This window comes from Nomascus leucogenys, chromosome 15, assembly GCF_006542625.1.
Source record: "Nomascus leucogenys isolate Asia chromosome 15, Asia_NLE_v1, whole genome shotgun sequence".
NCBI lineage: Eukaryota > Metazoa > Chordata > Mammalia > Primates > Hylobatidae > Nomascus > Nomascus leucogenys.
This window is the reverse complement of record NC_044395.1, coordinates 6,182,451-6,199,086: the sequence shown is the minus strand read 5'-3', so window position 1 is coordinate 6,199,086 and position 16,636 is coordinate 6,182,451. Positions and strand designations below refer to the sequence as shown.

Sequence of the window (16,636 nt, the reverse complement as noted above, 5' to 3'; positions counted from 1 at the left end):
AGGAAGAGGCTGTCCCAGTGTCACCCAGATCTTCACCCATCCTCAGGTGGCACTGTCACTGGGATCAGAAAACCATTCTCCAGGTCAGGGACAACATTCACATCATGACAATCTGTAAGGCATGGGCTGCAGGACAGCAGCCCCTTGTCTCAGAGCAGGGTTGTGGAGGAGACACAGTGCCCATCACCTGCCCTTTCTTTGTCCCAGAGCAGAGGAGGGAAATGACAAATCTCAGTGCAGCAGCACGTTATCCACTTGTGTGGCTGTGCTGCAGTATTTTTCATGACAGGTACAGCCACTCCAGTGAAATCTGGCAGAATAGAGTCCCAGGGAAAAGTATGTGGGACAGCACTTGTGCTGGTGCATCCAGGTGGCCTTCCCAGAAGCAGCCCTCCCTGCGGGTTCTCCCATGCCATCTGGGTTTTGTCATGGCGGTTGCTGGCTCCATTTTTATCATCCCACCTGTGCTCCAGTGAGGCCTGTATTTAATATTTCCCACCCATCAGGCTGGGTGGGAGAATACTGGCTCCGTCTTACAGAACAGAACATCTAAGCTGCCTAATGCTAGTAAGTCTCAACATTTCAGTCTGGCTTTGCCCTGTCCCTGTGATACTGTGGGACCTACGTTAATGCTCAGGCCACCCCCTACTTCATTCTCTGAGAGGAGCTTCGTCCTGGACGGTGAGGTGTGAAGAATTACACCCAGTAGATCATTGCCTACCCTTTTGTGGTTCCCACTGCCATCTAGAAAAAGCCACTGGACAGTGGACAGACCCAGTGTAAAGAAACAGAAAGTAAAACATACTGTAAAATGTTCTCTTCGTGGGGTTCAGATGAATGTTCTATCTCCCATCCTGTGAGTTTCCATATTCAGCACTTTTTGCTTTTCAGCAGTAAAAGCATTCTCTGTGGGAGGAGAATTTAACTTTGATCTTTAGAGATGCCCTTTAAATGTGGTTATGGTCAAAAAAGTGACTGTGAATACTCAAAGTCAACAGGCAAAGGTAAATACCATGGGAGACCTGGAGCAGCACTGAACGGGAGGCCCATGAGGCACAGAAGGCCATGGCTCTGGATTCTGTTACAGGGCACAGTCCTGGGAGGACGCAGAGATCCTCTTCTCTGCGCTCACTTAGGCTCATACCCTTCATTTGTAAAACGCCATTAAATAAAGTACTTTTGCCTGCAAATAATTGCAATTGCATCTTCTAGGAATTCTTTCTCTGGGTCATCCACTGCTGAGCCCCCTCCCCAGGAAGTGGAATTTTAAGTGAAAGGGGAAAGGCACTTGGGAGGGGGAATAATGTTCAACAAGACTCCTTGAAAAGTCAGCCAGGGGCCGGGCGTGGTGGCTCACACCTGTAATCTCAGCACTTTGGGAGGCTGGGGCGGGTGTGTCACCTGAGGTCAGGAGTTGGAGACCAGCCTGACCAACATGGTGAAACCCTGTCTCTACTAATTAGGTGGGCGTGGTGGTGGGGGCCTGTAATCCCAGCTACTCGGGAGGCTGAGGCAGGAGAATTGCTTGACCCTGGAAGGCAGAGGCTGCGGTGAGCTGAGATCGCGCCACTGCACTCCAGCCTGGGTGACAAGAATGAAACTCCGTCTCGAAAAAAAAAAAAAAAAAGAAAGAAAGAAAAAGAAAAGAAAGAAAAGAAAAGTCAGCCAGGCACTCTGAGGCTCTGTGGCAGATTTGGCTGTGTGCTACGGCCTAAAATTGGAGAGGGCAAAGTGGAAACGGTTTAGCGGAAGAGTAGAAGCTTTGCGGTCAGGCCAGCAGCATGGAGACTCACGAGGTGAGGGGCCAGAGGCAAGGAGCAAACCTCTTTAAGCCTCAATTTTCCTTTCAATAATATGAGGATCCTAACTCGTATTTTAAAAGGTTAAATGAGGTGATGATAGTAAAAGTTCCTTGGAAACTTCATGTCATCAAATAATACACGTTCTATTTGATCGTTCTAATTTAAAAATGTGGTCCTTGTTTGGTTTTTGTCTGTTGTTTATTTTGTTTTTGTTGTTTGGAGATAATTCCACTGTGTGTCTATCAGAGGACTTAGACTTTAATGCTGAGATCGAGTTCCCCCTCACTGTGTGAACCTAGAAAGGTGATGCTTTGTGCCTCAGTTTCCCCACCTGGACAGTCATGGTGCTGATTCCTGCCGGCCAGTGTCCATAACCACAGTGAAAGGATACTCAGACAGTCACCTCTGCAGCCTTTGAAGATGGGTTTTCGGTTGCTGAGTAAAATGCTTGGAGATGTTCCGGTTACTATGGCTACATCAGAAATTACCCCGAAACCTAGTGGCATAAACCAACTATTAGGCTCATGAGTTTTGTTATCCTTCACTGAAGGCTCGTCACTCTCAAGTCTGGAGGTTGATGCTGTGGTTGGCTGTGGCCTGGGTTCCTCTCCTGTGGGCCTCTCCATACGCTTTCTCAGCTTGGGCTGATTTGAGCTTCCTCACAGCATAGTGGCGATTTCCACGGACTAGAGGCCCAAGAGAGAACAAGAAGCAGGTGGAAGTCATAATACCTTTGTCACCTTGTCCCAGAAGTCATGCAAAGCCATTTCTTGAGGCAATCATAAAGTTCCATCTGAGTTCAAGGGGGGAGAAAATAAGCTCTGCCTTTTGATGGGAAGAGAGAGGCAAAGATCAGAAATATTCTGATGATCATTTTGAGAAAATGCAACTGTGCCTCATGCAAAGGAGTTTTCAGTTAATGCTTGATGACTGACTAATGTTTCCCACCTTCTTCCTTATCTAACTTTCCATAAAATTTACCTCCTCTTCCCTTTTCCCTCCCTGCCCTTTATGCAGTGGAAATAAGGAGCAAGAAATGCGCACATGTAGAGAGGAGAGAGAAGCAAAAGGCTTGGCCTTGCTAATAGCAGCCACCTGCTCTTGGCACTTCAGATGAGACTTGGAGTGACCCCAACCCAGGCTGATCACCCCCACTGCTGCAGAGCCTGCTGGTTTCCCAAAGCAGAGAACACAGAGGGCTTTGCGCCTAAGTATCTTGTTCGCATTTCATATTCTTTCCGACTGTCAAGAGAAGGGACTTCGTGTCATTATGCAAATCATGTAATAAAAAGCCAAAACTAGTGTGCTCCCTGTGGTGACCCTGGGTAATGGATATGCCAGAGATTAGCGTTCCAGAGCCCTGCACTGGGAGCGGCTGAGTGGGCCCACTGAGCAGGGCAGCCACAGGGAACTTGGTCGGGTTGCTTTCGACATTCCTTTCACCGGCCACCTCCAGCCAAGCCGGTCAGCCCCAGACAACTGTCCTTAGGAGATTCAGGGCAGGACAGAGGGAAAGGAATGGGAAGGACACAATGGGACATTGGTGCTTCTCAGGCCCCATGTCTTGGGTCATTCTGTTAGAAATCAAACTCAGCCTACGTGTAAGGAAGAACAGAGGGAAAGGGTCTCCCACTCATGTTTACTTCTGGCATTTTTCCTCCTCTAACTCCACTGGACTCATAACTGTGAAATATTTGTTCCTTCCCACACATAGGATAATGGCAGAAATTTCTGTTCTGTCTTCCCGAATGAAATGGGGAGACCCTCAAGCCACCCTCTTCCTCTTTCCTTGCCCCTCTGGAGGCTTTTCCATCTCGGCCTTAGCTAGACTGTTTGGAGATGCAATTGTTTGCTCATCGTTCATATCGGCCAGGCCATTGTGTGGCCGTGCTCTGAGCACATCCCCATCACTCAACTGATGTGCACATGAAAAGTAACATTTGACTTAATCTAAGGAAAACAAATGTTGGAAGACACATTTGTGAGTATAAAAAGAAAAGATGCATATAGGCACATATATGTGGCAAATTCCAAAATAAGTGAAGTTTTTAAATTCATGAATGCACAGATGTACCCATGCCATTCTTCTGATATTCACTGAGTATGTGGTGTACAAACAACAGTATAAATAGGTGCTAGCCACCTACCATTTCCATTATCTCACAACAGATGCCTCCTCTCCTCATTCACAGGGCTATTCAGGCTATGTAACAGAGCCTTATCTATGCCACCTAGAGGCCTGGACTCAGAAGCCAGAGACAGGCAGAGGGCTGAGCCTGCAATGGAACGACACCCATGGTTTTAAAGGAAGAGTGGACACGCCGATTAGTGAAATCGGCTCTGTTCTCTAGAAGCCCATGGGATCTGCATTTCAGGCTCTATTATCACCAAATCTACTTATTAGTAATTTAGGCAACTAATCTTTTAAACAATCAACATGCGGAGAAGTAGGTATCGCTCTGGCTTTATCTGAACTCCCTCTTGACCCATCTCCAACCCAATGGTTCTCACGCCATTTCTCAGCATTGGCCTTCATTAAAATTTTTTTTTTACTTTTTTTTTTCTTTTGAGACACTGTCTTACTCTGTTGCCCAGGATGGATGGTACGATCATGGCTCACCGCAGCCTCCACCTCCTGGGCTCAGGTGATCCTCTCACCTCAGTTTTCCAAGTAGCTAGGACCACAGACACACCATCACGCCTGTTTTTTTTTATTTTTTATTTTTATTTATTTATTTTTTTGAGACGGAGTCTCGCTCTGTCGCCCAGGCTGGAGTGCAGTGGCGTGATCTCGGCTCACTGCAAGCTCCGCCTCCCGGGTTCACGCCATTCTCCTGCCTCAGCCTCCCGAGTAGCTGGGACTACAGGTGCCCGCGACCACGCCTGGCTAATTTTTTTGTATTTTTTAGTAGAGACAGGGTTTCACCGTGTTAGCCAGGATGGTCTTGATCTCCTGACCTCGTGATCCACCCGCCTCAGCCTCCCAAAGTGCTGGGATTACAGGCGTGTTTTTTTTTGTTTTTTTTTTTTTTTTTTTTTTAGAGAAAGAGTTACGCCACGTTACCTAGGCTGGTCTTGAATGCCTGGGCTCAAGCATTCCAGCCGGTTCAGCCTCCCAAAGTGCTGGGATTATGGGCATGAGCCATTGTGCCCAGCTTTTTAAACAATTTTTTTGTTTTTTTTTCTTTTGAGACAGAGGCTCACTCTGTTGTCCAAGCCAGAGGGCCGTGCCGCTATCTCGGCTCACAGCAAGCTCCGCCTCCCGGGTTCAACCGATTCTCCTGCCTCAGCCTCCCGAGTAGCTGGGATTATAGGCGCCCGCCAGCACACCTGGCTAAGTTTTGTATTTTTAGTAGAAACAAGGTTTCATTATGTTGGCCAGGCTGTTCTCTACTTCCTGGCCTCGGATAATCTTCCCGCCTCAGCCTCCCAAAATGCTGGGATTACAGGCATGAGCCACCATGCCTGGCCATATTTTTAAGTATTTACTTTGTCCCAAGAACTTCAGGTGCTTGATTTAGGTATTTTACTCATATTATCTCATTTTATCTTTATCTGGAATTACCAGGTTAGGTACTGATATTATCCCCAACCTACAGATGAGGAAATGAAGTTCTTGGAAATTGTACTAGATGCATAATGAGCAGCAGATGAAGCTTGGATAGAAACTCAAATCTCTCTGACTCAAGATTTGTGCTCTAAGTTACAATCAACACCGGAGTTACACTTAAAGAGCTTATGGTCTAATTGAGAGGACAGAAAATTCACAAGAAAGAACCTGTAAAGAGTAGTGGTTATGTGCTTAGGCTGTAGACCTGAATTTGGTCCCACATCTCACTAATTTTCTGTGCGACTGAGCAAGTTATTTCACTTTTCTGAATATCCATTTTCTCATCTGAAAAAATAGAGTACATCCCTCATAGAATTGCCAGGAGGATTAAATTAGGTTACTCATGTAAACCGTGTTTTGTATTTAATAAGTGCTGTGATTATTACTACTTTTATCTGTTTTCTGTAACGATGACAGAGGGTGTATTATATCATGTACTAAAGGCACCTTGCCCAAACTGGAGGAGAAAAAGCATCCTGCCTATTCAAGTGCATTTTTGGTAGCATGCCCCAGCTGGATCCAGGACCAGGAGGGGGTCGTGGAAAGGAAGCATTTCTACTGGCAAATGTGAGTGATCTGCTGTAGCTCATATGCCACCCCAAGCAGCTTGCCTTGCCAGAGGTCTCTGGTAAAGGGGCATCATTGGGTACAAATGTGCTGGGGCACTTCCCTGCCTGGAACAAGGGACCCTATGCCACCCTCTGGATCTAGGACTCAGTGGCTCTGGACCCACAGACCCAGCCTTTCCAACGTTCTGCAAAGGAAAGTGCTTCTCAGAAGCCAATGACTAAGCCAGCCAGGGGGTTCCTTTTACAGTGACAATTGTCGGTTCAAGAAGGAACCCCAGAGCTGAGCCCCACATAGGGCTAGGAGCCCATGCCTCCTGTCTTTCTCACTTGGAAGTCAATTTTACATAGCATGGTCTAAAGCCTCATGGACCCCTCAAGTCTTTTAAATAATAACTAACTTGTCTTCCCTTGAATAAAATAATCAGCAACAACAGGAGAAGCAAAGTCATTAGAAATGGAAGGAATGTAGTCCCTCTGAGGATGGCTGGTGAATTTGCATGCTGGTGCTCTTTCTACACCCAGCCTATCACCTCAGTTAAGTCCTTATTGATGATTTATCCGTGCAAAGTTCTTGAACGCTAGCAACATGCTCATTTCTGTAAAGAGCTTTAAGTACAAGGAAGAGTTTTAAGTTTAAACTTTAAAAAGTTTTAAGAGTTTAAGTAAAGAGCTTTATAAGACACACATGAAATAGCAACAGCTCCTCATGTGTAACAAGCTGCAAATAAGTGAAATTTCTGCCAGCTCAGCAGCTTCTCGCCTGCAGACGGCAGCAGCCACATCAAGTTGCCCAAAGTATTTCCTCTTGTTTGCCTTCTCCGTCCCTACTCTGGTCTTCCCAGAGCAATTTGGAGAAGGCTCCCTACTGCCAGTGGCATCACAAAAATGACAGTGTACTTGCCAAGGGCATGATCTTGGGGTGCTCCTGAAGCTATTGAACTGCAAAAGGGGGTGCCATTTATTTGCGGAAGCAGCAAGAATGCTCTCCTCCCCAACTCTGCTCTTTCATTTGGGTCTCAAAGCAGCTTGTTTGGGGCCTTCTCTCCCCAAATCTTTTATTCCACTTAGTGGCCCTCACCTCCCTTCCCTTGCCCATATTGGCTTTTCAAATTCAGCCCAGTGAGCCAGACAGGGAACCCTTCTCCTTCATCTTCTCTCTCTTCACAGCCCCGATGATCTATCTCTTCTTTTCTCTACATGGTAATTGAAAAAAAGCTTCTTGTCTAGCCATGATTGCAAATAGAAGGGGGATTTGTGTGTGTGTGTGTGTGTGTGTGTGTGTGTGTGTGTGTGTGTGCATGCATGCATACCCAAAGCGGTATTCTCACGAGCTGTTAACAGCTCAAAGGAGTCATAGGTCATCATCAGAAAGGTTTCATGGAAACAGGAAGCTCTCAGGAAGATCTCACTTACCTTACACAATGGCAAAGATAATTGTGCATCAGGGTGAAAGAGTAAAGAAAGGTTACTTGCAGCAAAAGGAACCACAAAATTAAGACACAGAAGCATACCTGAGTAGGGCTTGTCTAATGGAGCAGTGAGAATAGTTAGAATTGGACAGAAGTTGCAGCAAGACGAAGTTGTGCAACGTAAGGGTGGCAGGTGGGACAAAGATGACCTTTGGAAGACAAGTGGCTGAGAAGAGATTTGCTGTGGTCCATCTCTAGGGAGCTCTCTGGGGTTTTGGAGCAGATTGTGGCAGGATGACAGCGGTATTCACAACTTGCAAGGGAGCTGGATCCAGCCAGGGAGCGCACGAGTTGTACTGAATGAGGGAAGAGCATGTCAATGGGTCGTCAGGGAGGGAAGAGTCTCAGAGAGAAATGCCCAGACTGGACAGAAGGGTGAGGCATTCCCGGTGAAACAGGACGCTCTCCTCCTACAACGTTGCCACTTGATTGGAGTTTCCTTGATTGTGAACTACATTCTTAAGGAAACTTCTATTCCAAAATGAGTTCAAACTGGTTTCGTGCCCTTTCTACACCTACACTCTATCTCATCACTTGTTTATTCTAGCTGTGTACCACGCGCTTCCTTAAGAAGTCTCTCCCAGGTCTGCCTCCAGAACTGCTGGCTTTGTCTGTGTTCTCTGTGTATTCTCTTTGCTGTGAGTCTTGATTTTGCCATCTGCAAGTCCCGTTGGTCAGGACAATCCTGTGTTCACTGTTGCCTGGTCCACCCTCTTTGGGATAATGATGGGAGGAACTTTTTGCCCCTCTATGGAGCATCACTGTGCCCAGCCCTGCCTCCCGGGCTTCTTTGCCTCTGATATTCCATCATCTTCTCCCCCAACCTAGAAGAGGGAAGGGAAAGAAATTATTTTACTGGAAACTCCAAGGTTCATGAATGATAAACTAAGAATGTAAGCCATTCTCTACAGCAGAGGATGCTACCTGATTCCTGAAATGTCATCTCTTTTTGTAGCAGGACTGTGGTGCGTGTTCTTCACTCTTATCACCAAAAGACACTTAGGGGTCATAGGTGGTAATGTGTCCTCTGCTTCCAGTGTGGAACTCAAGGAATTTCAGGGAGTCAGGGACAGCTGTCTGAAAGGTTGCAATGTCACCCTTTTCAGCTCAGAACCATAATTCCTTGAGCCCAGAACACAGTTCAAAATTTAGGATACGAAGCCAAAGCTGATCTCTAGCTGGAATCACGAGTGGATATAATAACCAGGAAACAAATGGTTCTGACAAGCACAGCTTTACTCTGAGCATGACTCAAGGGCATCTGGTAGAAAATGAAGAAGGATCCCAGCAGATGTTAGGTCTAGGGAGATCCCCTCAGTTGGGGGATGTAAGTGTTTTAATACTGTATGGGCAACTCTGCTTTGAATGTATGTCTGGATGCACCTACACCATCCAAAGGCTTCTGGTGCAAAAGCAGGACTCCTAGAGTATATTCCAGTATTTTTTCCCCGATCCCAGCTGAAAACAGCCATAGAAGAGCCTCCCTTTTTGAATTATGGCTGTCTGTCTGCTGGGCTGGACAATGGCCCTGGGAGACAAGAGACAGCCCATGGAGCAGGTTGTAATTCTACAGGCGTATGAAGAGCATTCATTCTGAAGAAGACATTCAATTCAGGAATGTGAATTACACAAGGAAGGTAGACAAATCCCAGCTTTAACAAGTGCTGTTCACCTATCACTACATTTTCAAGTAAAGGTGGTGTATCCATTTGCTAGAGTTTCTGTAACAACATACCAGGGCTGAGTGGCTTAAGCAAAAGAAATTTATTTGCTCAGAGTTCTGGAGACTGGAAGTCCAAGATCAGGGTGCCAGCAGGGTTGGTTTTCCTCAGAGTCCTCTCTCCTTGGCTTGCCAGTGACTGCTGTGTCCTCACGTGGCAGCCCCTCTGTGCACACACTCCCCTGGGGGCTCTCTGTGTGTCCAAATTCCCTCTTCTTCTAAGAACACCAGTCATATTGGATTAGAACCCACCCTATCAGCCTCACTTCACCTTACCTCCTTAAAGGTCCTATCTCCAAATACACTCACATCCTGAGTACTGCAGGTAAGGGCTTCAGCATATGAATTCTGTGAGGACACAAGGCAGCCCCTAACAGGTGGCCTAAGAGAATCTTTGTTTGAATGCTAATAATCATGCATGATACCTACATGTTCTGAGCGTGACTCACTATGTGCCAGAGACTGTTCTAAGTACTTTGCATGTATTATCACATCTATTATCACAATTATAGATTATATAATTATTGATTATATAGATTATAGATCAATTATAGATGACTACCATCTTCTCTGAGGACTTACTTTGGTGTAATTATGTGACTGTAGTGAACACTATGCCCTGGTCCCTGACCTTGGATGCTTGTGATTCGATGAGACATGGAACAATGGGAGACTCTTACCCTCATCTTTTGATTGGTAGCAGATCTCCAGAATGTGCAAAGTTTTTTAGTTGTTGTTGTTGTAGTTGTTGTTTTGAGACTGTTGCCCAGGCTGAATGCAATGGCACGATCATGGCTCACTGCAGCCTCTACTTCCGGGGCTCAAGTGATCCTCCCACCTCAGCCTCCCAAGTAGCTGGGCACATGCCACCACGTCTAGCTAATTTTTTCTTTCTTTCTTTCTTTTCTTTTCTTTTTTTTGTAGAAATGGAGTTCTGCCACATTGCCCAGGCTAGTCTAGAACTCCTGGACTCAATAGATTCTCCCACCTCAGCCTCCCAAAATGCTGGGATTACAGGCATGAGCCACCATGCCTGGCCAAGGCTTCTTTTCTTAATCCATGATCTCCCAAAGTCACACCCAAGTCAGTGATGGGATAATATGAGTGGGAGGACCCAACAACCTCTTTCGGAGGGTCTTGCCCTGACTGGCACTTTGCATGTCTGAGACTCCTCTTTCGTCCTTTGGCTGGCTGAGTCATCAACATTGAGATCTACAGGATGCATGCACCAGCACCTCCTGGAGGGCCCTCAGCAAACCGCTGAGCATTTCTTACAAGCTACACCCCCACACCAGATCTTCTCACTTAATCCACCTATCAGCTCTGTGCTAAAACTATTTTTATCCCTGTTACAAATCAGGAAACTGAAATTGGCCTGGCCATAGCCATGGGCCCCACCCTTCCCTTGTGTGACCTTGAGCAGCACACCTAGCCTCTCTGGGTGGATCTCACTGGCCTTGCCTGGAAAATAAATGCTAGATCTCATCTCCCCCTCATTGCTGATGACTCCACTCAGCTCATAAGAGGAATTTCTGCTTATGCCTGGAAAAATCTAGCATTCACACACCACCACAATACTATATTCCATGCCAAGTCACCACTATTCTTGACCTCCCTATTCCTACCCTCCTTTTGGGGGGTCCCAGACTACAGAACCAATAAATGAACCCACTTTCATGATTCCTCCATCCCCACTCCACTGCCCAAAGTCCCTCCTCACCCAGGTAACCTGCAAACACCCATCTGGTTTGCATAAGGGCAAACCTGCCCCCTGGAGTGTGAGTCAAACAGGAACTTCCAGACAAGCTGTCTTGGGGCAGCCCTGGGCCACCTTGCCAGCTCAGAGCAAGAGTTTCACTTGCTTGGGTGAAGAGTGACACTGGGCTTTCTGTCTCTTCTCTGGCCCTGCAGGAGGCTCTGTCGGTGGTGAGCGACGACCAGTCCCTCTTTGACTCAGCATACGGAGCGGCGGCCCATCTCCCCAAGGCCGACATGACCGCCTCGGGGAGTCCTGACTACGGGCAGCCCCACAAGATCAACCCCCTCCCACCGCAGCAGGAGTGGATCAATCAGCCAGTGAGGGTCAACGTCAAGCGGGAGTATGACCACATGAATGGATCCAGGTAAGCTCGCCAGGCCTGTGCAGGACTGGGGGAAGCCACAAAGTTGCCAGATCTGCAGCAAGTGGCTTCTGGCACTTCAGGTTTTTGCAGCAGATGGGGCTCTGGAGCTGGGCCAGGAAGCCTGTGTCAGTCCCTAGAGAGCTAAGGCAGAGAGGGCCACAGAAAAGATGGGGTGGAGTAGGGCTAGGAAGCCCCCCTGGCTCTCTGAGGCCCATGAAGCCCGCAGAGGCCAGGTAGGAGTCAGGCCCCAAGCGCCTATGCAGACACTCATGGAACACGTATTTCTTGTTAATCCCAGGCCCAGGTCCAGTCCTCTTGGGGACAGCTTAGCAATAAGCTACTCTTCCCTGTCCCATTGAAGACACTTAACCCTTCTGGGCAGGTCTCAGCAGAGCAAATGCGACCAAATCATTCTTTAGTAAGAGTGGAGAAGGGATGAGGAAGGTGTCTACCTTCCCGTGGGGGCTCACTGTGTCTCGGAGGGGGCAGGCACCTGGAAGGTGTGCATGAAGGAGGTACAGCACTGGGTCGGTTCAGGCTTTGCTTGTAGAAATGGAGACAGGAGGGTCCAGGGAGAGAAAATCACACAGTCATGGAAGACGACAGTAGACAGGCGGCCTCAGTTTCACGTCCTGCCTCTGCCCCTTGGGCAAGTCATTGAAACCCCTCAGAGCACCAGCTTTCTCCTTTCGCAAACAGGACTGGGGTATTCACTTCCTCATGGCCCCTCCCTCTAGCGTCACTCTGATGCCGCAGGGAAAGGACCCGGGATGGTGCCTGAGGCGCCTTATTAGTACAGTGCTCTACAGTGACAGTGACTGTTCCGAGCCAAGACTTGAAAGACAGAGAACATCAGTCTCTTTCACAAAATATCGGATAATCTACTGGGCCAAAGGCACAAAGAGATGAAAATAAAAAGTAAGAGAGGGCTCTGAATGGCATGCTGAAAACATGTGCCATTTATTCCACAGCCAGAGGCTGACTTTGAGCACAGATGTGGCATTTAACCCAGAGGCTGACTTTGAGCACAGACGTGACGTTTAACCTCATCAGAGCAGTGACTTAAGACTAGTGAGCTGACAGTCCTTGTGCACAGAGGGTAGGATGGGAGAGTCAGAAAAACAAGTGAAGAAGTTAGTAAAATATCCCAGATAGGAAATAATGAAGTTCTGAACTAAGTGATGATAGTGATTACGGACACTGAAAAAGACAGATACATAAGGGCGACAGCAAAGAGATGATTAACAGGGCTTAGGGGAATAAAGTGTGAATGAAGGGGGTACATGACAGGAAAGAATCAAAGGCGACTAAAGACTAAAGCCTGCACATTTTAAAGGCTGGTGCTGTGAGCAGCCGCAGAAAGGTGGCACAGGAAATGCTTTCGGATGGGCTGTCAGTGTTCTCTTTGAGTTTCCTTGTGAGCAATCGGTAGAACATCCAGATAAAAATGTCTGCTAGGCTTTGGGAACTGAAGCTCAGATAATCTTTCAGGCCTGGAATTTAGGTTTGGGCATCATCTCTAAGGAGTCTGAACTGTGGAAGTGGATGAGGTCACCGAGGAAACCAGTCTGGATTGAAGAGAGAGAAGGGAATGATCATGGTTGGGAGGGAGAACCCCGTCGGAGCAGCCCGTGGCCCCAGACCTGCCTGTGGGAACTCCCAGCCCTACCACATTTCAACCCCACTAAGCAAAACCGGCGACTGGGATCTCAGCCACCTTTCCAGATCCCAGGATTTCAGGAAGGATCAGAGGTTCTGAGCCTGCAGCCCCTCAGATGAATCTCTCTCCAGAGGTAATTCTGCTGGTGCCGGAGCTCCTAACAGTCGAAGGACATGGTGTGTTGAACGTTTTCCCATATTATCTTACCACTTGTTCCCCATCACTGTACTATGAAGTAGTTACTGTAACTTCATTGTTACACAGGAAGGCAAGCAGGGCTTTCAGGGGAGAGTGCTTTGTCTAAGGATTTAGAGGAGGCAAAGCTGGAGCCCGAACCCAGGCGTTTGGTTCCAGCCCCACGTGCCATCCGTTAGGCACCTTTCCGCTCCCTCTGCTTGTGTGTCGTGCTTTTGCACCACCACCTCATTCCTGCCAATGCCCACCTGGTAGGGAGGCCTATTCTACGATGCCTCCTAAATGCGGCCCTTCCCCAAGGAGCTCCCAATGCTTGTTGAAGATCCAGATCACTCTGTTGCCCAGGCTGGAGTGCAATGGTACAGTTTTGGCTCACTACAACCTCTGCCTCCAGGTTCAAGCAATTCTCTTGCCTCAGCCTCCTGAGTATCTAGGATTACAAGCACATGGCACCACACCTGGCAAATTTTTGCATTTTTAGTAGAGACGGGGTTTTACTACATTGGCCCGGCTGGTCTTCAACTTCTGACCTCGTGATCTGCCTGCCTCGGCCTCCCAAAGTGCTGGGATTACAGGTGTAAGCCACAGTGCCTGGCTTTGTTGGAGATTCTCTGGCCTGTTGTAACCTGAATCCACCCACTCCTTACCTCCACCACCCCTGCCTGGTGCAAGCCAGCAGCACCTCTCCTAGGCTTCTGTAGGGGCATCCTGCTCTCCCCACTTCCTACTGCCTTCCTGAAGTCTATTCTCCAGAGAGCAAGCAGCCAGAGCTATGCTTTCCTCATTTGTAACCCTCTTGCTCAAAACTCTTTAATGGCTTATGACAAAATGCAAAGCCCTTAGCGTGGCCCCACCATCCCTCCAACATCCTCTCTACTGCCCCCTCCATCCCATTTCTTCCCTCCACGTCAGCCTCATGAGACACTAGCTGCTGCTCCTAGACCCCCAGGCACCATCCTGCCTCAGAATCTCTTCCCCTGGACTCCTTCCTTCTGGAACGTTCCTACTCCATCTAGTCATATGACTCTCTCCCTCATGAGTTTTGGGTTTCTCTACCTGAACCTCACCTTTTCAGAGGCCTCCCCTGGCCACCTGATCAAAACCAGCGCCTCCTCACTCTTTACCCTCCTTCGAGTGTCTGTCCTAGTTCTTGTCACCTCCCTCACTGACATGTGGGCAGGGCCTGAAACAGTAGGTGCCCAATAAATTGTCGTCAAATAAGTAACTGAATGAACACACGGCTGAGCAGACTCAAAAGAGAAGGTACTTGTTTAAGGTTAGGACACAGACCCAGGTCTGCTGACTCAGCCCCTTCAATGCTGAGCCTGCGTTGATGCATGGGCTTCTAAATTCAGTCTTCATGCTCATTGGAGACCCATGGGTATTTGTGTCTCTGGTGGGAAGGAAGTTTGCTGCTCACCACTCCCTCTGCTGCTCCCAGAGAATCCTCAAGCACTCCAGGATACTGATCCTGGGCAAAGAGGGTTCCCCCAAGGAAATTGATTTTCGGAACCCACTTGCCAGCTCATACCTGGCTCCAGTCACACCAAAAGCCAGCTGGAGAGGGCCTGTGTGAATATTCCAGTGAACAGACAGGATATTTCCCTGGCTTTGGCTGCACAGAGCAGCAGCCTCTGCTTTTGAGTTGCTTGTCTTGACCCAGACCATCAGCAGGTAACAAAGTAGGTTCAGAAAGATTGATATCTTCTCACCCATCCTGGGCAAGCAGAGACAATCCTGTGGACTCTCAGAGCCAAGCAGCTTAGGCACAGCTATCGCCAGCACCCCACAAATATTCCCTGAGGCCTTACATGTAAGCTGGACTAGTGGCTAGCAGGAAGCAAGGAGTTTTAGAAAAATGTCATTGCTTACAGTGGAACCATGTCAGACCTTATGATTTAATTATGCCAAAAGCAATGACAGAATGAAATAAATGCCAGGCTCTTTAAATCTCTCATCCTGAACACTGTGCTTCTCATATCCTCTGAGTATTATTGATAATGACAGTTTGTTACCTGCATATGATTTGATTGTTTGCAGTGGTCTAATTCGCCATAACACAAAAAGATAGGAGAGGATGTTGTAATGATTCTGAACTTCAGATGAGAAAACCAAGGCAGGGTATACAATTAGAGATTGCTTGGCTCATGGGCTAGACCTGTGCTGTTCAATGCAGCAGCCACTAGCCGCAGGTTGCCACTGAGCACTTGAAATACAGTTAGTTGAAAATTGAGATGTGCTCTAAATATAAACCACATGCTGGATTTAGAAGACTTACTATGGAAAAAGTATAAAATATCTCATTGATTATTGATTATGCTGAAATGATCATCTTTTGGCTATATTGAGTTAACATATTAATATACTTTAATATATTATTAAAATTCATTTCATTGTTTTGTTTTCTTTTAAAAATATGGCTACTAGTAAATTTAAAATTATGTAGCTCGGCCGGGCATGGTGGCTCACGCCTGTAATCTCAGCACTTTGGGAGGCCGAGGCGGGAGGATCACCTGAGGTCGGGAGTTCGAGACCAGCCTGGCCAACATGGTGAAACCCTGTCTCTACTGAAAATACAAAAATAGCCTGGCGTGGTGGTGCATGCCTGTAATCCCACATACTCAGGAGGCTGAGGCGGGAGAATTGCTTGAACCTGGGAGACAGAGGTTGCCGTGAGCCGAGATCGCACCACTGGACTCCAGCCTGGGCAGGAGACCCATTGGCATTTGTGTCTCTGGTGGGAAGGAGGTGTGCGGTGCACCTGAAGCTACCATGCCCACTTGCTTTTCACCCCAGTAGCAAACCCTCTGGCCCAGGGGCAAAGGGTCAAGTGCAGAGACTGAGGTCTGAGGATCTCAGAGACAGGGTGGCTTGCCCATGTTGAGGGAGTTTTGGGCTCTCTTTCTTCATATCTTCCTGTTGTGGTTGACTCTATTAGGCTGGGTTGCCTTGAAACAGCATGGCACATAGGTTCTGTGTCGCATGTAGACTTCAGCAACTTGATCCAAACTGTGGTCTGCAAATAACTCTCAGCTGCATCCTGTCTCAACCACAGGGATTGGGGAAAACATCCCGTTAAGAAAAGAATATCAGTTTATAGAGGGAAATGCAAGACTTGCCTTGTGAGCCTGGCGTTCAGGACCGGAGTTCAGAGCTAACCTGCCTTGACACTCCCTGGCCTGGCCCCCAGGATCTGGATGCCCTGGACACCTAGAAACTCACATTCTACACAGAGAAGGATCAGCTCCTGTTCCCTGGAACTTGTGCCTCTCTCGCTGCGAGGCCCCTTTCTAAACTCCTGTGTTCTGAACCTTGCAGTATGAGACATGTCACACGTAACCTGGGTGGGGAGGCATACACAGGATCCTGGAAAAGTTAGCAGCATCTACTGTGTACGGGGATGAAAACAGCTAGTGGATTAGGGTGATGGGTGGATTATCATGGATAGTGGATTATCATGGGTGATGCTTTTTCTTTTCTTGGAATTT

At 47.7% G+C, this 16,636-nt stretch overlaps 1 protein-coding gene across 1 annotated transcript in view; it reads left to right on the top strand.

The window, feature by feature from the left end:
* Nucleotides 1-16,636, top strand: part of FLI1 (Fli-1 proto-oncogene, ETS transcription factor) — a 118,171-nt gene that overhangs the window by 53,100 nt on the left and 48,435 nt on the right. Inside the window, exon 2 of the mRNA XM_003253389.4 lies at nucleotides 11,082-11,293. Within this exon, the coding sequence (XP_003253437.1) occupies nucleotides 11,082-11,293 (212 nt within the window). The remainder of the gene's footprint in view (nucleotides 1-11,081; nucleotides 11,294-16,636) is intronic.